The sequence below is a fragment of the Sitophilus oryzae genome, unplaced genomic scaffold (genome assembly GCF_002938485.1).
Source record: "Sitophilus oryzae breed Bouriz unplaced genomic scaffold, Soryzae_2.0 scaffold_935_pilon_pilon, whole genome shotgun sequence".
Taxonomy (NCBI): domain Eukaryota; kingdom Metazoa; phylum Arthropoda; class Insecta; order Coleoptera; family Curculionidae; genus Sitophilus; species Sitophilus oryzae.
The window spans coordinates 1396072-1417713 of NW_022147567.1; the positions used below are offsets into that span (position 1 = coordinate 1396072).

General features: G+C 34.1%; 2 protein-coding genes and 1 long non-coding RNA gene across 5 annotated transcripts in view; 1 reads left to right on the plus strand and 2 right to left on the minus strand.

The window, feature by feature from the left end:
* Positions 1-416: 416 nt before the first annotated feature.
* LOC115890860 (ATP synthase subunit d, mitochondrial) lies at positions 417-1389 on the minus strand. The gene is made up of 3 exons (XM_030911211.1): positions 1139-1389; positions 819-1037; positions 417-758 (listed from the first exon to the last, which is right to left on the minus strand). Exons 1-3 carry the CDS (start codon positions 1258-1260, stop codon positions 575-577), a joined length of 525 nt encoding a protein of 174 aa, XP_030767071.1. The 5' UTR covers positions 1261-1389; the 3' UTR covers positions 417-574.
* A 319-nt stretch (positions 1390-1708) lies between these two features.
* The window catches only part of LOC115890863 (tyrosine-protein kinase Src64B-like), a 220530-nt gene continuing 200596 nt past the window's right edge, over positions 1709-21642 (plus strand). For both annotated transcript variants that reach the window (XM_030911215.1, XM_030911214.1), the window contains exon 1: positions 1709-1883. The gene's annotated coding sequence lies outside the window, so the exon portion shown is untranslated. The remainder of the gene's footprint in view (positions 1884-21642) is intronic.
* On the minus strand, positions 10947-14213 carry LOC115890865. 2 transcript variants are annotated; one of them, XR_004051715.1, is made up of 3 exons: positions 13877-14213; positions 13287-13575; positions 10947-12669 (listed from the first exon to the last, which is right to left on the minus strand). It is a non-coding gene; the product is annotated as an uncharacterized LOC115890865 (long non-coding RNA). The 2 variants fall into 2 exon arrangements; XR_004051716.1 differs by having other exon boundaries at positions 13644-14213.

Below are 21642 nucleotides of genomic sequence, written 5' to 3' on the forward strand. Positions count from 1 at the left end.
CTATCGTTTTCGTGTTTTTTTATTTAAATGGCGAATGCGCCGGGATATATGATTTTCTAGAAAATTAGTTTTAAGGAAATTTATATAACTTATAACTCAGACCAACTTATACCAAAATTCAAAATTAAAATACAAAGTTTATAGACAGGGACTATACATGTTGAGTGTTCACCAAGCTAACTAAAATCTTTCTAAAATTCATTTAAAAATATCATTGAAATAGTAACTAAATGGCAGATTTTTTTACTTTGATTCAAATGCTTGGTTATTAATAGGCACTTAGTTTCATTACTGCAAAACTCTAGACCAGAAATACACACACAGTAAAATAAGGAAACCCGTCACATTTTAAAGCAATTCTGTTAAACTGAGAAAGTAAGTATTTTAGTATTTCTATCAATTCAATAATATTCAAATTTATCTGTTTCAATATTTATTTTAATACAATATTAACAAATTACTAGGTCTGCATTAAATGACAGAAAGTATATTTCATCAAAGAAAGCTTCAAAATAAAATTCACCAATTAATTCTATTTTGTTGTATTTAAACAAACTCGATAGTTTTTCAAAGACTAGTGTGCCGATGGTGGTGCGTCCTTGGCCACATAGTCGATTTGTTCTTCAGCATCGTGGGGCCAGTATGTTGGTCTGTTAATAGGATCAAGAGCAGTTTCTGGGTAAGCATCACGGTAATCCTCCATGGTCATTTGTTCATATGGCAAAAGGCCGGCTAAATGAGCTAATTGCTTTTTGTATCTATAAAGGAGACAATATTTGAAAAAAATATTTTTTAATTTTTACAATTATAAGACTTACTCTGTAATTCTAGCTGTAGATTCTACTTTGAATTTCTCAATGTCGGCTTTGATTTCCTTTTCTTGTGCATCGATTTGTTTACTGACTGTGTCTGGAGGAAAAGGAATATTCAAGGCAGTATACTGCTTTTGAAAATCGTCAACCATGCCAGCAACTGGGACATGTTGCTTGTAATAAGACCAGTCAATCGCTGGGGGACTTTCAGGTTGAGCTAGTACTCTAAAATTGAATATTATTTAATATAATATAAACTATTTACTTAATTTGTTAATAATAGAAAGATAAAAGTGGTTACATAAATTGTAATGAAAGACAAATACCTTCTGAGATAACTATCGGATTTCGATTTAAAAGCCAAAAATATATGGCGTTGATGCTCGGGAACTCTTTCCGACAATTGGCTCCAGTTAATGGAACTTTGGGCTATTCTTTTAGCAGCCATTTCAACTTTTTCTTAGGTGAAAAATAACTCTGCCACTAGTTACTAGTTATGCAATATTCGATAAAAAACCGCACAAGTCCAAAAACCAAAAGTACAGCTGACAGCTGACAATTTCTGCCATTGACAATATTGACATCCAACAATGACATATTTTGCGGCGCAGCCAACATTTGAACAAAAAATAAATAAAATCATGTCATAAACTTCTTATGTCTTTGCCTTTCTTTATAAATTATGGGGGATATTTTTATATATAACTCAGTGGGTACCACTCAATGTTTTTAGATAATATTAATAGTACAATTTTTTATTTTATTGAATTTTAAATTTATTGAATATGATAAGTAGGCGTTTTCAATTTGTAACCGTGGTCGGAAAAGTGGTAGGGAAAAAACAAGTGAACTCGCATGACAAGGCTGTCCTTTTTTTTCAGTCTGTTTCTGGGCAAGATGGCTACCGCTGCAGTCAATGGATCATTGTGTTTGTGTTGATGTTGAATCAAAATAGTGCCATTTTATGTATGGAAAATCAAGTTTTTGGACTTTCGGGGACATTATTTTGTGCGGTACGGCTTAATTGTTCAGTTTTACAGAAATTTGTGCCTGTTTTATTTGGAAAATGAGGTCAGTATTTCTCTTATTTTGATCTTGTACAGACATGTCATTGTGCATTGTATGGCAATTATATGGGGAATTCTGATTAATAAACCAAAAGTTATGGGAGCATGAGTTGATATTTATGAAATCTTAATTAATTAATTGTTTATGTTAAATAAACTCGTTTACGCTATGTATTAAGTGAAAGTGGGGAATTGTTAACAACTACTGGTTGTATTTTATTGTTATTTTTATTACTAGAGCATCTAAAAAGACCTTTGCGTGTGGAATAGACCTGTTTTAAACTTTTATAAACAACTTTTCTCGGAGTTATAGGTAATTTTAATGGGCATACTTGATCTGGCCGTTTTAGATTATGGTACGAAACTTTATGCTTTGTACAAGCTTAATTTATACACCAATAATATTTGAATATCTATATGGAGATGGAGATTATATTTTATTTTCAAAATTCAGATAGTTACTATTTTATTATATTAGATAATAAGATGTATAATCAAGGGTTAATCTATTATTGAGATCTGTATTTGAGTTTGTACCTTTTGTAACCTGAGATGTAGAGAGAAAATTGTATTGTTTGTCTAAATAATACGAAATGTTATACGTATTTATAGTTTTTTAAACAATGGGTTAAGTACTTACAATTTTTAAATTTTTAATTTTTTAAAGCTTTATTTTTTTTCTTATCTCGTTTAATATTTATTATAATGAGGCGATATTTAACATTATTATTATACTACTATACTATTTTTTTATTCCAAAACTGTTGAAATCTTTCATTTGATAGTTTTTTTAAACAAATGAGAACATTTATTTGATTTTTTTAAATAGGATAGGGTCAACTGGGGTAAATGTAAAAAGGGGTAAATGTAAACGCCTATTATTTTCTGGTTTAAAGAAAATTTGAACGTAACTTGGCAACATTGTCCGCATTGCGCACGTTTGGTTTAGTCAAGGTCAGTTTTTAAATCATAAAACGGCAGTTGGTTTCGAAATATGGCGCGGTCAACATAATAGTGCAGTTTCAAGTGAAAAACGGTTGTACCAAAGTGTTTTAAGAAGTGGATTACTGGCCAAAAATGGTATGTTTGATAAAATTTTGGTTTGAATAATTGTTAATGTTATGATTGTTCAGTATTAAATCAAAAATTAGATGTATTTTGCAATTAATAACCTACAAAATATTATTTACATTTGCCCCTGAAGAAATTAGTGTTGGGGTAAATGTAAATGACCAAATAAATTAAATGTAAATACGAAAATTAATGTGATTAGGTAGTGAGTTTTTAAATTTATTTTCAGAAATGCCACGAAATTACATAAAAAAGAGGCCACCGTCGTCACACACCCCTGAAGACATGACTAGGGCTGTAGAAGATATTTTGAACAGAAATAGAAGTTACCAACAAGTCGAGGACCACTATAGTATTCCAAAAGCGGTAGTTTTTAACAGAATTAAAGGGCGAAAAACTGCAATTAAACAAATTAGGGTCTGGACGGTCACAAGCGCTTAGCTTTGACATCGAACGTGATTTAGAAAACTGTATTAGGGCGCGAGCACGAATGGGCATTCTATGTGACAAAGAAGATGTAAAACAAGTTGTGGCTGAATATGTGCGTGTAACTAATTTAAAAACCCAATTTGTCAAAGGAACCCCTGGAGATGATTGGTACTATTCATTTATGAAAAAGCATCCAGGATTGTCAGTTAAGAAACCAGAGTTGCTACAAAAGTGCAGAAAAGATTCCAGGGATCCCTTCGTCGTTTATGATTTTTACACCCACCTGGTCCAACTTTTTGGAGAAAACACATTGGAGAATAAACCAGCTTTTGTATTCAACTGTGATGAGACTGGGTTTTGTCACGATCCGACTAAATTCAAGGCGATTAGGGAAAAGGGAAAGGCGCTGTCTAGAATATCAGCGGGTTCAGGCTGAGAGTCCACCACGGTACTTGCGTGTATTGCCGCAGATGGATCTTACCTTCCACCTTTAATAGTATTTAAAGGAGTAGGTGTTCAGGTTCATCATATTAATTTAATATTAACTCATACCTATTAAAAAAAATTATTTTGGACTTTTTTTGTCTTCCAGGTATACTTGTTCCGGTCACGGTTGGATGGAGGAGCCACAATTTTTTGAATGGTTGTCCACAGTTTTTGTTCCTCATGTACAGTCTACACGAGCTTCTCATAACCTACCTAATCAAACCGCCGAAATTTTGACTACCCCACAAGTTCTAGAGAAAATGGAAATTGCTCAAAAGTTAAGAAATCAAAAGAAAGGGATCAATAAAAAGCAAAAAGATGACAATGAAAACAAAATTAAAATGGCACATAGTAATAAAAAAAGGGCTGTTCATGAAGAAGAAGAAATTCAAGAAGAATCAATAGACGAATCTGCTTTGTATCAAGATGACTCTTCTGATGATCTCTTAGAATCAGTCATTGCTGAATCAACAGACGAAATTGAATATCATGAACCAGTTTGGAGTGAACTTAAACCAGGGTTATTTGTATTAGTAGAGTTTAAGGGAGGGCAGAGAAATACAATCCAATACAAGTATGTATGTTGTATACAAAGCATCGATCAAGAAGATGGAGATATTGTGGTTTAAGGGTTCGAGAGGTTAAATTCTGTATCAACAGAGTCTATTCAGAAGCCAAATGATGTAAGTAACATAACATTCAAGATGATTAAAGCAATGTTACCAGATCCAAACCTCGAATATCGTGATAGAAAAATTATTTATATTTTTCCTGGGGCAGTTGCGGTGTATGAAAAATAAAACTATAGATTTTTATCTGTAGCGATGTTAAAATAATAGGCTGGCATAGGTTAAGTCTACTGTTTAGTGAGCTAATAGCTGTTTTTGAACCTTAAGTTTTTGTGGTTATTTTGTTCTTCTTTTGCAATTAAAAATTTGTATATATTTTTTGTATTTCGGGGTAAATGTAAACACCCCTCCTTTTAAAATAAAAATGTATAAAAACATACAGACTAAGATTTGTTTTCATTTGCCCCTTATGATTGTAATGTCATACTAATATTTCATGAAATATTCATTTACATTTACCCCTATTAGCTGGGTAAATGTAAACACGTAGGGGTAAATGTAAACACGTAGGGGTAAATGTAAATTAAAAAATAAATAAAAACTAACGTGTCAATGGCGGTTTGTCTTTGTAAATTAACAGGTAATAGACTAAGGGACACTGTGCTCAAATTTCAAAAGTTTAAAAAGTAAGAAACCTTAGATAATCATTAGCAAAGTTGAAGTTGATAAAATCGTTTACAATTACCCCAGTTGACCCTATCATTTTTACACAATAACTTCTTTTAAACATCATTGCATACCTACATTGTATCAAAATCAGAATGTACCTAATATTAATATTAAAATATTACCTACCTAGTAATTACTAATTAAATAGCGTGACCACAAACAAAAAAACTTTGGAAATCTAGGAGACAAACCTAAAGGCGTAGGTATTCTATGTTTTTATTTATTAATATGTACTAAGTAGGTATATTTCTTATGAAATAATAAAGTTATAGTAAAGACATTAACCGAAGCTTTAACTTATATAATTAACTATAAATATTATTGTACCGTGTGATCGAAAAAAAAACGGCGTTCATTTGGCTGGGAAATGACGATCGATGAAATTTCCCATATAAATTTACATATTATAGGCTTGAGACAGCGATCTTCATTTCATAGCCATCGCTGACGCCGTTTTTTCTCGATAATTTGTTGGGATAATTATCTTAGTGCCGGTTTAGTGATTGAGTAACCAACCTCAAACATGAATCTATTAGTTTTTTTTACAATAATTTTAGGTATTGGTTTGTTTTCCATTTCCATTTCTGTACAGTAAGCATAAATAATATGATGGTAAATAGAGTTAATGTATTTTAGTTATTTGGTATACAAAGGAACAGTTGTTCTTTCGGGTAACTGTAAAGTCTTATTTTTAGTACTGAAACAAAAGGCAGTCTGAATAATATTGTGTCAATATGTGTGATGTTCTTTTAGCTAATATTAGGTATTACTATTTATTAGGTATTAAACTAATATTGGTGTCTGGAGCTCAATTTTTATCAAAAACATGATGGTGAAAACCGTACATCGATTCTGTTACCGTTTATGAGTTAGGGGGTCTTTTTCAAAAATGTGTATTTTTAACCAATCGCTGCAACTTTTTTAGAGAGTAACTTTTTTAGAGAACGTAGCACAAGGGAACTATTGTCGCGGTCCCCACGGTGCCATAGTCATCCCGTGCTACAGTTGCAGCCAAAACTGTGCGGAAGTGTAACCGTTACAGTTAAAGGATGCTTCACGCTACACCGTAACAGGTCCGAGCTGTGCGTCGGTGAAGACACGGCCAAACATGGTCAAGTGTTCTTTACACATATACATTCATGCCAGGCCGAGCACGATCCGAGCTTCGCCGGAACTCGTCCGTGCCCCGTCCCAGAAATGTCGGCGTACATTTTTTTCTCGGATCCGCTCCGTTCCCGCCACGTTGCGGAAATCATGAATGTACTTTTCCTGGTGCCCCGACTGCAATCTGCAGTCATGATATAAACAAAGTACACTTTTTATCATGTCTGTAGTAAGTATTAGTGAATCTTACAGCAGTATTTGACGACAGGGTATGCGTAAAACTGGACAATGAAAGGATGTAATGAACAAGATAGATCCTTCATCTTTTCCTTTGAGCAGGTGTTTCCCCTGCAGGTGTTGTTGTCATCAACTGCAATTGGTACCAATTCCAATTGCGAGAACTTTGGCATTGTTCGTATTAAATCTTCGTATGTCTATGGGGCTGTGTTTTCTAATATACTCGGAACTAATACGAACCCCGTTATCAACTCGGTGTTGCATATACAGAAGGATCGGACGTGACTCGGTGTCTACTTCACGGAACGTGTCCGGCTCGGGCACGGTCCGGTGCACTGTGAATCATCCTTAAACCTTTTCACGCAGCTAACACACATCAATGATGGAACATTCGAGTGGGACAAAATCATCATCCGGAGGTAAAATACCCCCTCAATCGGATCTCCGGGAGGGGGGCCTACTCGAGCGTATCATCGGAGAAACAAAAAACATCAATGTTTCACGTTCGCGGCGTGGAACGTCCGCACTCTACTGGACAAGATAAATTCAAATCAACCAGAGAGAAGAACAGCACTGATGGTCTCTCAGGAACTCCACCGACTAAATATTGATGTTGCCGCTCTAAGCGAAACCCGCTTTGCGGATGAGGGTAGTCTCACTGAGGGGCATTACACCTTCTTTTGGAAAGGTCACCCCGCAACACACAGGAGAATTCATGGCGTAGGCATTGCAATCAAAAACGAAATCGCCACCAAATTAACAGAAGTACCTATTGGTGTCTCCGAACGTCTTATGACCCTAAGGTACCCCATATCAGACAAATCTTACGTCAACATCATTAGTGCCTACGCTCCCACCCTAGACGCTAAAATTGAGGATAAGGATAAATTTTGCCAAGCCCTACAAAATGCTCTTCAACGAATTCCAAAGCACGAACGAATCATTTTGCTAGGTGACTTTAATGCTCGTGTCGGTAGACAACAGGAAATATGGCCTGACGTATTGGGAAAACATGGAATAGGAAACGTAAATAGCAATGGTGAACGCTTATTAACAACATGCACTGAGTATATTCTATGCATCGCCAATACGTGGTTCATGTTAAAGGACAAGTTTAAAGCTACCTGGAAACATCCCAGATCAGGTCACTGGCATCAATTGGACCACGTAATCGTTCGAAGGACGCATCTAAAAGATGTCAGACTCAAAAAAGCCAGAATAGATGCCGAATGCAGCACTGACCACCGACTTTTAATTTCAAAAATGAAAATTCAGTTAAAACCCAAACATCCACCCTGTAAAAAGCAAAACAACATGACCAGATTGAACGTACGGGGTCTAGAGACAAAAAATACCGCCGACGCCCTCCGGGAAGCCATCAAAGAATCACTTCCACCGATAACTTCAATCTCAATCTTGGAAGCTGAACAAGGCTGGACACAATTAAGGGATGCGATTCATAAAACTTGCGAAGCAGTACTGGGAAAGTCTAACAAAAAGAAACAACCAGACTGGTTTAACGAAAATCAACCTCATATACAGACCTTCTTGGAACAAAAGCACAGAGCACATCAAGCAGTCAGTCACTGCAAATCTACACAATCCAAGACTGGTAGACAACTTTAAAGCAGCCAACAACACGCTTCGAAGAAATCTGCGCCAATTAATGGATGATTGGTGGTCACAAAAGGCTAATCAGATTCAAGAGTACGCCACGCATCACGATTATGGTCAATTCTTTGAGGCTGTAAAAGAAGTATACGGTCCAACCAAAAAGGTGAGCTGTCTAATCATGGCACAAAATGGCGAACTTCTAAAAGAGGAAGAGCAAATTAGAAACCGCTGGAAAGAGCACTACAGCCATATCCTTAACCAAGAAAACAACCCCAATATAGAAGCACTAACCACAATACCTCAGTATAACAGCCTCGATGTATTAGATACCCCAATAACAGAACAGGAAATAATGGCATCCATAAAACAGCTTAAAACCAACAAATCAGCTGGCTGTGACGCGATCCCGGCGGAAATCTATAAGTGTGCATGTGTGCAAGTAAAGAACTTATTGGTCATCTTAAGGCTCTCTTGGATGTCATATGGGAAAGCGGAGAGGTATCCCAGGACTTTTGCAACGCGAATATAGTGAATATATTTAAGAACAAAGGAAGTGCATCAGACTGCGGAAATTACCGGGGAATTTCACTATTGGCTATCGGAGGAAAAATTCTTGCAAAAATTATGTCAAATCGCCTTCACCCACATATAGAAAAAATCCTTCCAGAATCGCAAACGGGTTTTCGCACCAACCGTGGCACCGTCAATTCCATATTTTCCATCCGCCAACTACAGGAAAAAGTAAAAGAGCAGCAGTCTAAACTTTATGTTGCATTCATCCATCTAACAAAAGCCTTCGACTCTGTGAACAGAGATGCACTTTGGGCAATTATGAAAAAGTTCGGAGTACCCAACAAATTTCTTACAGTGTGTAAAAGCCTCCATAACAACAACCAGTCAAGAGTGTCACATTATGGATCACTGAGCGATCCCTTCCTGACTAATACAGGAGTTAGGCAGGGATGTGTCTTAGCGCCTCTCCTATTCAACATATTCATGGCAGCGCTCTCCATTATAGTGGACAGCAAACTGCAGGAGAGAGGATTGGGCATTAGATGCAGATATGACGGCGCGGCGGTCTATTTAACATAAAAAGGCTGAGGGCAAAAACACGTACAAAATTCATCACAGAATTTCAATACGCTGATGACGCGCTCTAGTTGCAAACATCGACAAAACCAAAATCATGTGCACTCCCTCGGAAGATCATAACAATGCTGTAAAAATCGGAGAGGAGCTATTGGAATATGTAGCGGAATTTAATTACCTCGGCAGTTTGATTTCAGAAAAGGCCAATATCGACTCTGATGAAATTCAGCACAGGATTAGCAGCGCCTCAAGAGCATTCTGGAAATTAAAAGACAGGGTTTTCAACAATGATGACTTGAGTACATATACATATACAGGATTTTTTTGGAAAGATTACTAATTGTTATTACTACATTGTTTAATTGTGAGTTAGGGTTTAGCCCGAGGGTTTAGCGGTTTACGATCACAAATTTTTGGGCAAGCTTGCGAATAAACTTAATTTAAATAGTTTTTATAAATTGTTAAATTATTTATTTAGGTACTTACTGCTCTCGGGTGCAAAGGTCAACTTCGTTTAAATCAGGGTGCAAAAAAATCACGTACCAAAAAGTAATGCAGAAACGAATTATGACAGCTATTATAATATGCACATGTTGCGAAATCGATCAAATAATATGAAATCTGTGAAATGCATTTGATTTATTATTGTGCTATACAGGGTGGTCCGAACTGTATTTCGGAAACTTTGGCAGCCTATTCTGCAGATAAAAACAACTAAAAAAGGTCGTATAAATGTATGTCCTAAAATGCTTAGTTTCGAAGATACAGGGTGTAGAAGTTTCATTTTTATTTCGATTTTTTCCAAATAATTTCTGAAGTAACATCAATATTTGGATGAAAATTTGTGTGTGGGAGTTTTTTTACATGAGAAATTTGATTTTGATGTCAATATGACCCCTACTTGTAGAGGGCGCCACCTACATATTTTTTTACTGGTTTGAAGACTAATAACTTTTCGTCCGTACCTGTATAAAATTACTGAGTAAAAAAATGTACATCTACGAAGTCTTTTACGCAAAAAAGGTCTCTTGGTAAAAGTCGTTACGAGTAATGGTTCTCGAGATATTTGGAATTGAAATTATCAATACCTGTCATCAACGACATAACTCACTTGTTGACTAAATAGTTATTGGACGGAAATCATAAATTTGAAATGTTTTTGTGCCAAAAGTCCAACAAAAATTGTTTTATCATCACTTTTTCGCAGAAAAACTTATGATTAATTTAAAAAAAAATAAGAATTTACTAAATTTACCATTTCATTCAAATAAGTATTTACTCAACGTGTTTATTTTTTGTCAATAATGACATGAATTGACTATTTCCATTCTAAATACCTTGGGAACGGTTGCTCGTAGCGATTTTTACCAAGAGACATATTTTACGTAAAAAATCAGGGAAATGTATATTTTTTCACTCAGCAGTTATATACTGGTACGGACGAAAAGTTATTACTCTTCAAAACAGTTAAAACACATGTAGGTGGCGCCCCCTACAAATAGGAGTCATATTGGCATCAAAATCAAATTTCTCATGTCAAAAAACTTCCAGACACCAAATTTCATCCAAATATTAACGTTAAAGATATTATTTGGAAAAAATCGAAATAAAAATGAAACTTCTACACCCTGTATCTCCGAAACTAAGCATTTTAGGACATACATTTATTCGAACTTTTTTACTTATTTTTATCTGCAGAATATGCTACCGAAGTTTCCGGAATACAGTTCGGACCTTAGATTAAGAATAAAAATAGATAGAGCAAGTCATTCATAAATTCACAAAATCGAGGTGCCTACATCGTTTTATCGGTGAGTGCCCCCACTACCATAGTTTATGGACAGCGGGGTAAAGAGGAAAGTGGTAGGGGAGTTTACAGCGGAAGAGCATCAAAACAGAATTTAACCTTGAGATTCATTGATGATAGTAAAGTAAAAGCCAGAGATATAGAAGTAGGTGGTTAGAGGCAAAGATAAAATATTTTTTAATAATAAATTTTAAAAATATGTTCATGCAATAAAACTAATAAATTATTATAAATACATAATAGTATATGCTATAAAATATTTAACAAACACTATAAAAAATTTGTTTATTAAATATTCAATAATTAAAAGTTAGATATAATTAAAAGATATTATACGTATTGTATATCGTATAGTGATTGATAATTGATAAACTAAAATGTTAATGGATCTATTATATAAGATGTCTTGTTATTTAGATAGTATTAATTACAAAAGAAAAATAGATGCATGTGAATAACTATTTTTTATATTAAATATCAGTAGATATTATTTACAATAATAATATAATTAATATAATGTATAATTAAAAAGCACAAAATTCATCTTTTCCTACCTATACCATAAATATATTCGGTAATTTTAAGTGGAAATATTAGCACAAAAACTAAAAAAAAACAATGTTCTGTAGTTTTCAAATTCATATTAGTAAGAGAGTAATATTTTGACCAAACGAATTCTCAGTGTAAGGATATTTACATACCATATAATTTTACATTAATTAGGTATTAATCATAACACGATATTAATAAAAAACACAAGTGTTGTATTTTAATAATATATTTAGGGACTGAGTAAAAAATATAATATATGTATAATATTCTTACATTTACAGGTTCATATTAAATAAAATATTGTAACCTGAAAAAATATATATTTTGTTAAATGCCACTGTAAGGATCCAAGCAGAAACTAATTTCTCATTGGCTTTTTACTTGTTGACATATGTATTTGCATAACAGATAACATAGTTATAGCAAATAGTCTAAAAAAAACGGCGTCAAAGGCGGCTGAGGAATGACGATTGATAATTTAGCGAGGTCAATCTTAAACTACACCATTTAAAAATCATATTTACTTAATGTAAAAATAAATTACAACCTTAGAGCGCCTTTAAAAAATAGTACGAGCCAAGAAAATGACTTCTAGGGCTTGACCTCACTGAAATTATCATATTTTCATTCCCCAGTCGCCTTTGAAGCCGTTTTTTTCTCGATCGTATGGTTTCCTAACTTATTCAATCAATCAATCATTTATTTATTTCCATAAAACAATGTACAATTGTATAGGAATAGTCAATAAATTCTTAAAGCTAACACAAATATATAATACAAAATATAAAAAAACAAACACAACAGATCATAATAAAATTATCATATACGTAGGCCTCATATTATAATTTGCAGGTATTCCTCCACACTATAAAAGTTCATTCCGAACAAATCATTTTTTAAGTAAAAGTCTAGAATATGCGATTCTAATCACTATCATAATTTGTCTCTCAACAAAAGTAATTCTGTAGCTCTGCCTAGGGTTCACATCTCTCACTATTTTGCATAGTAGCATTACGTCAATTTTAAACATGATGTAAAGGACCAATTTCATATGCACTATGTAATTAAAGTAACGACTTCCACACCATGAATATCTTCACTTCCTAAAACAAAATATAAACATGAAGTTGGTGAATATAAATATCTACATTGAGTATACATTGTGAGCAAAATAAAATTGACGATCAATGACATTCACCACATAAATTTACATTTTATAAAATTACATAAATCTTGCTTTCAAAGCCAACCCTAACGCGTTTTTTTCGATGGTGAGATCTTATACAACTATAGTGTAATTTTAGTAAAATAATATTAATATAATATATATATATATATATATATATATATATATATATATATATATATATATATATATATATATATATATATATATATATAATATATATATATATATATATATATATATATATATATATATATATATATATATATATATATACAAATCTATATACATATAGGGTAACACCTCTCATAGAACGCGAAGGCTCCAATGAAAATGAAAGTGAATTTGTATGACTTGATTGATTTCTAAACCCTCCATTTGTTCTTTCAATACAAACTTCCATCAACAAAAATCCTTGAAACCTTCATATCGTATGAAAGGCACCACCCTGTACACTTTGAATCTGTGTATACATATTAGTATATAGTAATATTTTATATTAAAAAATTAAACTGTAAATATATATGTACTTACATATTGTGACGGAATAGGTATCCTAACAAGATCATAGTTCTTATCTCGTTATATGCAGGATCCTGATATCTTAATGTTAATTTCCTAGGTGATGTTGAAACAACTGAAAGACCACAAATCGCGACATAAATGGCTGTGAAAATCATCAGATTTTAAATATTTTCTTCAATTCCTTATAAAAAAATCAGCTGTTCTTGAGTTCTCTTTTGCTCGACTTTTTAATATTATGCTATGAATAAATCCTAACAGAGAAAACCATTTAATTTTTCTCTCACTATCTTTTAGAAATCTGAAATAAAATATTTATCTTAGTAATAGAAAACGTAAATAGGCATTATTTTACAAATGTAAACATACCAATTATAATTTATGTAAACATACAAATTATTTGTATTCATAATTAAATACAAATATACGATTTTAAATCGGACAATATTGTAACAAAAATATAAACATTACTTCTTATAATATACATAATATATTATATTCACAAAATTATATTATAAAACAAATAAACAAATTTTAACAAATATGGTAAATATTTTAGGTAAATAAAACGAGATGTTGTATTACCACAGAACAGTACTTACTTTTGAAATGACGATGTTTAAATTCTTTTATTCTCACACATTTTGCCAGTGTAGACCCATTTTAAATGCTAATTTTGGTCTTTTATATAAAATGAAACAATTATACATTAATAGTTTATTAATAGTTAAGAAATATGGAAAAATAAAAGCACGGCAAACAGCTGATCATGCCAATCAGCTGTTTATCGACAGTATTGACACTGTTGACCGCGTCCAATTCCCCTACTATAGAAAATACTATAACAACAGAGCGGCGTTGTCAGATTAAAAATTAATCCTAACGGCTGATGAAAAATGACGAAATTTACAAATATTTCAAGTTTATTTTTCTTGTAATCTTGACTAATCTTAATAAGTACTAAATAAAATTATAAATGTCGAAATTTTGAAAAGTAGTAAGCTAATTATATTATTATTTTCTTAAGATTTCCCCAAAGTATACGTATACAAAATTAAAAATAAACAAAAGCGGAGAAATACTGGGCAACATACCAAACAATAACAATAGGATGTTGGCATTCGCATAAAATGTAAACAGTTCCCCTGTGGTTCGGACCAAGGGTGGTCCGGGACCACCCTGTATAAAAATTCTTTAATTTTTGACAAAAATTGTGTTGTGATAAAGAAAGTGACGAACACTTGTACATACAGTGCCGATTACTGGTACACTTACTAGGATATCATGTTAAGTAGGACATCTCAGTCAGTAAAAAATGTCGACATTAAAGAAATTTAACAAGCGATAATTCATAAACTATGAGGTATACTTACAAGATATTTTGGTAACCTAGCCAGCTGTAGTATTTCATGTGTAGTGAAAATTAATATTCTTGCTTTATCCACAACAAAGTTACAGGGTGGTCAAAAGTGCCGCTAATACCTTCGAGAAAAGGATGGTACGGGTACGGCTGTGCTCGACTTGGCGGGGGCACTGCCGATGCCGATGCCGTGTCCCCTGATAGGGATTATGTATATATTAATTCTCTTCGTCGTCGAACAGAATTAGAACACGATCCAAGTTTTTAATAGTATTTCCGTGATCCAAAAGTGATTAATTTCTTTTGTTTTCTTTAATTGTTTAGCTTAGGCATCCTCTCTCTAAACTTACGATCAGAAATTTGAGTTAGCTTTCCGATTCAACTTTTAATTACCAAACATTTGGCCCGCGTACAAAAATCTTCTCCAAACCTTTGGCACCGCGTGGTTCGTTGAACTCCAATTGAGGAGATATCGAGTTTCATTGTCTAGGCTTAACAAATTGTGAAGATCGCCAGACTGTCTCTTAATTGTATAACGCGCTAAAACGTAATTTCTTTGTACGACGCTGTATTTAATAAGCGGATAATCGAATAAATCTGTAATCCGGATAGGTTTGGAAACAACAGTAATTATGTTTTAGATTTATACTGTGTCTGTTCGGGTTTCGTTTATACCCGACGCGAGTAACGACTGTCACTTGAGGACATTGTTTTCCTATTAAACAACCGACTATACAGGGTGGTTCGAACTGTATTCCGGAAACTTCGGCAGCATATTCTGCAGATAAAAATAAGTAAAAAAGTTTGTATAAATGTATGTCTTAAAATGCTTAGTTTCGGATATACAGGGTGTAGAAGTTTCATTTTTATTTCGATTTTTTCCAAATAATTTCTGAAGTAACGTCAATATGACTCCTATTTGTAGGGGGCGTCACCTACATGTGTTTTAAAGTTTTAACTGTTTTGAAGAGTAATTTTTCCAAACCAAACCAAACTTTTCGTCTGTACCTGTATAAAACTACTGAATAAAAAAAATATATATGTTCGTGATCTTTTAGGTAAAAAATGTCTCTTGTTAAAAATCTCTACGAGCAACCGTTCTCAAGATATTTAGAATGGAAATAGTCAATACATGTCATTATTGACAAAAAATAAACATGTTGAATAGATACGTAGTTATTATTTGACTAAAAATTATAAATTTGGGAACCTTTTATTTTTTTAAATTAATCATAATTTTTTTTTTCGAAAAAATGATGATAAAATAGTTTCTGTTGAACTTTTGGCACAGCTTACAGAATAACATAGCTTTGACACTCGCCAATTTTTCCCACGCTCGAATTTAAAACGCCCTACTCCGACGATGCGCTAACTGAATTAAGCGACCAACAGTCAGCCTCATTCAGTGTTGTTACAATAGGTACAATTGTACTATTTTGGGTACATTTGATAGTCAAGGAGTACATAGGTACAATTGCAAGAAAAAATGTACAATTCTTACTTCTCAAACACAAACTAACCCAAACTTAAACCCACGTACATATTTTTAGACGAACGGTGATACGCGATGCGTGTATTTGAAATGCAGGTTACTGGGGAGCAGAGGCACAGAATTATACATCACTTGAAATGCTGTTCAAGCCGCACGGATGTCAAACGTAAGTTTGATATCCGTGCGGTGACTAGGAGGGGGGCTAATCACTGCGACCTTAGAGATCTATTGTGTCCCGATGTCAAACGTGACGTCACGCAATTAGTTCCCATTTAACCAATGCTATTCAACGCTCTTTGTAGCTTCTGTATTGCTGTCCTCCATTTGCGAGCCAGAGTTCCGATTTAAAGTTCCAGAGCTTTACGCCCTGGGCTGCTCAGAACGGTTCTGAGAGGGGCTGTGCGAGATAGCCTGGTGCCTCCATATGGCGCGGAACCAGTTCTGAACTTTATGACTCAATTGAATGGAGGGAGAGTATCGCGTTCTTAAACAGTTCAGAGCTGCTCAACTGCGTGAAAGGAGGTTAGCATATGGTGTATAATTTGTGAGGGTGCATCCACATTATCCTTAAAAAGTGGATCGGCGGCGGCGTATCGGCGTAACGACCCTTGCGAATCGATTTCCAGCAATTCTATTGGCTGAAAAATTCATTTGTCAGAAATTTTAGCTGTCAAATTCACCTGGCAAAATTTCAGCCAATAGAATTACAGGAAATCGATTCAAGGTCGTGCTTTCAATACGCCGTTCCATATTTTAGAATAGTGTGGTGCTGCCCTCTGTATAAAACTTGGTAAAGGTACAGTACTTCTGCTGGATCTGTGTCTATGAAGGAATGCGGACAAAAACATTTAAATAAACAGCAATATATTTTATACGTCGATTTGACGAGTGCGTCACCGCAAATCGCCCTCCCACTCATTTTATTGGCTACTTGCAAATTTGTTGAATTTTTTTATTGATGGGACGCGTCGTCTATTTTTTACGAAAACATCCAGAGAATATCGTTTCCCCTCTCACGGATACCCCGTAGCTACAGAACGGACAGAAGTACTGTAAATAGAGAGATCACATGACCCCACATTTTTGCACCAAAAATGTACAATCCCACTTAAAAAAGTACAATTTCGACACCATTTATAGTACAAAAATTTTTGCCCTTGTAACAACGCTGGCCTCATTCAGTCGATGCATAGCCTCCACCGGTGGCGCGTAGGGCCGTATTACGGAAGATTTTAATTCGATTTTTTTCTTATATTTAACCATAGGTATTTGTGCTTTTATTTCAATTTTATTTTTATTGATGGAATGGGAAAAGGTTTTCCGGGATGTGCGGCTGCTGGTTGCACAAATAATTATGGAAATAATTAAGGATTAAACGACTTACCTGTAAGGAAGTTCAATCCAAATTATACGAAGTTGGACACGTCCTCCTAGATCACCATGTAGTAATACTTCTGTCACTGTTTTGAGCGCATGTTTAAAGAAAATGATTCACCGCCTCTTATATCACACCACTTTTATGTCTCATTATACTTCTGAAGCATTCTGATCGCCGTTGGGTCGGGTATGTATCTATCATATAGGTAGTTTACCTTTGATAGTGTGATTCACTTTTGTGAGACACATAAAGGGTGGGTTGATCTAGGAGGACGTGTCAACTTCGTATAATTTGGATTGAACTTCCTTACAGGTGTCGTTTAATCCTTAATTATACTTCAGTTGAACACGTCTCTAGATCTCTAATAGATGTTTAAAAGAATTTTAGGAGGCGATCTGCATGTAAATTTTGCTGCATTTTAAGAAAATGCAAAACAAAAACTATATATGTTAATTATAATAAGAACTTGATAGTATGTAACATTTATAGCATTTCCCGTTATGCTATTTTTCTTTTAAATTATAATAATTATATGAACATAATACACGTATAGTAGCTTATTGTTTATATAAATCACACTCCTAATAAACTACTATACCAAAACTCATAAAGTTTATATATATTTTAATGTCCTATCTAACGACGAACAATTAACATTAAAGTATCCACGACTTAACAATCTACTTCTTATTTTTTTGTTATTAATAATGTCGTTTATGTAAAATTAGTAAACGACTGCTCTTTGGCACCACTTATTATTGGTTTGTTATAAAATTTACAAAACGTTAGTGATTTTTCGGACCAGCCTGCTGCGTTGCGAATGGTTTCAATGGTTACCCCCATTCGCACCGCCGCAGAAGTCGCGGCATGTCGTGTACTGTGACCTTTAAATTTGTCTACATTTACACCACCTCTTTTTAAACCCTCTTTTATCCACTTACTTAAGGTTTGGGTGGAGACCCGTCTGTATGGTTTTTTTTTGTTGTTATAAATAAGTATTGTTCGTTACCTCTAAGGTTTTTAGTACGTTCTATGTAATGCAAAATCGTGGTGGCAGCACAAAGATGGGGTTTTCAGCAAAAAAGAAAAGTTAAAGCTTCGGCTGTGCAGATTTTGGGGTAGATGTTTTTAAAATATCCTTAATTTTAATGTGCAGTCCTTCTTCTCTATGATGTGTATTTTCCAACCGTATACTTGATAGAGTTTGAACCCTTTGTGCTGTACATAAGGCCAGTAATAAGATTAATTTTATTGATAACATTTTTAAGTCAAGGTCATGTAATGGATGCAGTTTTCCAAGCATTACCAACACCGGGTGCGGATCCCAAATTTTTCATATTTTAAAAATGATGATCTACATTTAAATATACCTTTCATAAGCCTTTCCACTGATTCAGTTTTCCCCGCATCCGTTAAGATGTTAAGGGCTGATCGGTGAGCGTTGAGGGTGTTATATTTTGAATTATTTTGATATTCTTGACTTAAAAATTTTAAAATATCCGAGTATACTGTGTTGGAAAATCATGTTTAACTGACAAAAGACCCACCATTTTTTATATGTTGTATTATACTGTTTGATTGTGCCCAGAGAAATCTGGCAATCAATGGTTTCTTTAGGTTGCAGTTGGGCCTAGGTTTCTTGCTGGAAAACCATTTCCAAATTTTAGTAGTGTTAAAATTAAGGCACAAAAAAAAATTAAGGTTTTACACCTCCCATTCTATCAGTATATGATATTCTTGGTCTCAAAAACCTCTAGCGTTTAAATAATTACAATAGGTACCCTAGCCCGATTTTGGTGCATCAATACTAGGTTATTGAAGTACATTTATGATCTAGTAGTACATACCTTGATGGTTGCGTGGAAGAGCATAAATGTGAACGTCGCCATCGTTATTATTTTAATTTGTATACAATTGTTTATATACCTAATAAAGACATTTTGAATTGAATTGAATTTAGGAAGCATGAAGTTTTGATCTGCACATTCTATGTTTCTGAGCCACCAGTCATAAACTTCAGAAAAAAAAACTTGTTGGAACAATGAACGCGTTATAATTTTCATTATTTTCCTTAAGGGCTTTGTATTGAACTCATTCAAATCTCTTAATATGTATAAAGCCAGCTGTTGAAATTTCTTGACTAGGTATGAAAAGACCTTTCTTTTTATTTATATTTCCAGTACATTTCCAGTACACACTAAATTTTTGTCTAATAAAAGAACATCATCAAGATTCGTAGTCATTCACAAAGAATGTTTTCCCTTAAACAGTTAATTACAGGTGTTCAGGGGGTTGAAAAACATATGTTGCAAATTCCAAGAAAAATAGCTTAAAATTTATATTTTCCCGTGAATCTGAACCTTACATATATTATATTTTAAGGTTTAATTTAAATTCCAGTTTGCTGCAATGAGAGTTTCTCGATAACTATATTGCGAGGGGTGTCTCACTATTGGAATTACATGTACATTTTCTTGGCAGTCGCTGGCAGTCATTGGCAGGCTTACGGCAGTCACCTAAATAATTACATGGCAGTCATAGGCAGTCTTCTGCGCAGTCATTGGCAGTCGCTTGAAAGTAGAATGATATTTTGGCAGTACATGTACATTTTTTACCCAAGTGAGACACCCCTCGCTATATTGTTTAGGTTAGTCTAAAATTTTAGGTTTAGGTCTACTAGTTAGGACCTAAAATATATTTTAATCGCAACCTTATTTATTATAACCTTTTACATAACATAAAACAAGTTTGTTATGTGTTTGTAGTATTTCCAACCATTGGCTGTAAATAATCAATTATACCAGCATATTTGTTTTGAGTTCTAACCTGAATTATTGTCTCCTCCAATCTATCCTGCCTTCTTTCGAATTCTTGCTCCCCCCCCCCTCGTTCTTTTTAAAATGGTTCTTCTAGGAATTTGCCTCCTCTTATCTTTTCATTATTCTGTCTGTGGACCTACACCTGAATCTCAAAGCACCAATTTTTAAGTGTTTTGGTTTCTGAAATGAGCCTGCTAGTATTTTTTTTCCCTGGTATTGTCAAGATTCTTGACTTTGCATTTTTCACTAAAACTTTACTAAAAGGCATATTATCGCTTATTTGACCTATCGCATCGCCACGCTTTTAATTTTACTATTAAAGTGTGAATTTAATAAAAAAACCTTACGATGCGATGGTTCGTACGGTAGGATGCTCCTAACATAACGGTTTCCCTAAATTTATCAGATTTTAAGGGTAACTACCTTGGTTATTTTCTTTGGAAAGTTCCACTAAACTTGTAATTGTTTGGTCTAGTGGTGACATTGTTTTTCCTAAAACCGTGCTGTAGGTCTATCAAAAAATATATATCTTACTTTCTGTCGAAGAAAACATGATTTGGACCTCCGGATTTAACCTCGGTCCTTATAATATACTGCAATTGCTGGGGATGGGAAAAATTATTTTAGACTGCCTTTTTGTTTGCTATATGGCAACCAAAAGGCCTCTTAAATTGCAAACATGTGTAAAGGTGCGTATTCATTATCCGCACGAACGAACGAACGAACGAATGAAAGTGCGGTATATTTAGACGGGGACCGAACGCATGCGGCCGTTCGTTCGGTCGTGCGCTCGACCATCCGCTTCGAGTCGTTACATCAAAGGCGTTCGCCTGCGTGCGCTTTCAGATTTAAGGTGCGTATTCATTATCGAACGAACGAACGAACGAACGAACGAACGAATGAAAGTGCGGTATATTTAGACGGGGACCGAACGCATGCGGCCGTTCGTTCGTTCGTGCGCTCGACCATCCGCTTCGAGTCGGTACATCAAAGGCGTTTAGACGTCATGGTACAAAGAATACACGGTATGATCGATAGCGGCTCCAATTTCGTTCAGTTCGCGCATACCACCTGTGACGTCACTAGGAAAATGAGGAATAAATAAAAAATAAAGAAAGTTGACAGGAGATCTGCATTTTTGAGGTTATGGTTAAGAATTTTTTATTTTTAAGACTTTTTAGTTCGTTTAATTTAATAATTACTAAAACCAGCAGTTCCAAAAATATATTTAAGAATAATAATTATATATTAACATGGATTTGGACGATAATAGGTAAAAATACTAAATTTATTTCTATATTCGGTATAAAATTGTTTAT

Coding starts and splice junctions, on each gene's coding strand:
- LOC115890860 (XM_030911211.1), bottom strand. CDS start 1,260: ATGGCTGCTAAAAGAATAGCCCAAAGTTCCATTAACTGGAGCCAATTG. Junction 1,038..1,138: donor TCCGATAGTTATCTCAGAAG/GTATTTGTCTTT, acceptor ATTCAATTTTAG/AGTACTAGCTCAACCTGAAA. Junction 759..818: donor TCTACAGCTAGAATTACAGA/GTAAGTCTTATA, acceptor TCTCCTTTATAG/ATACAAAAAGCAATTAGCTC.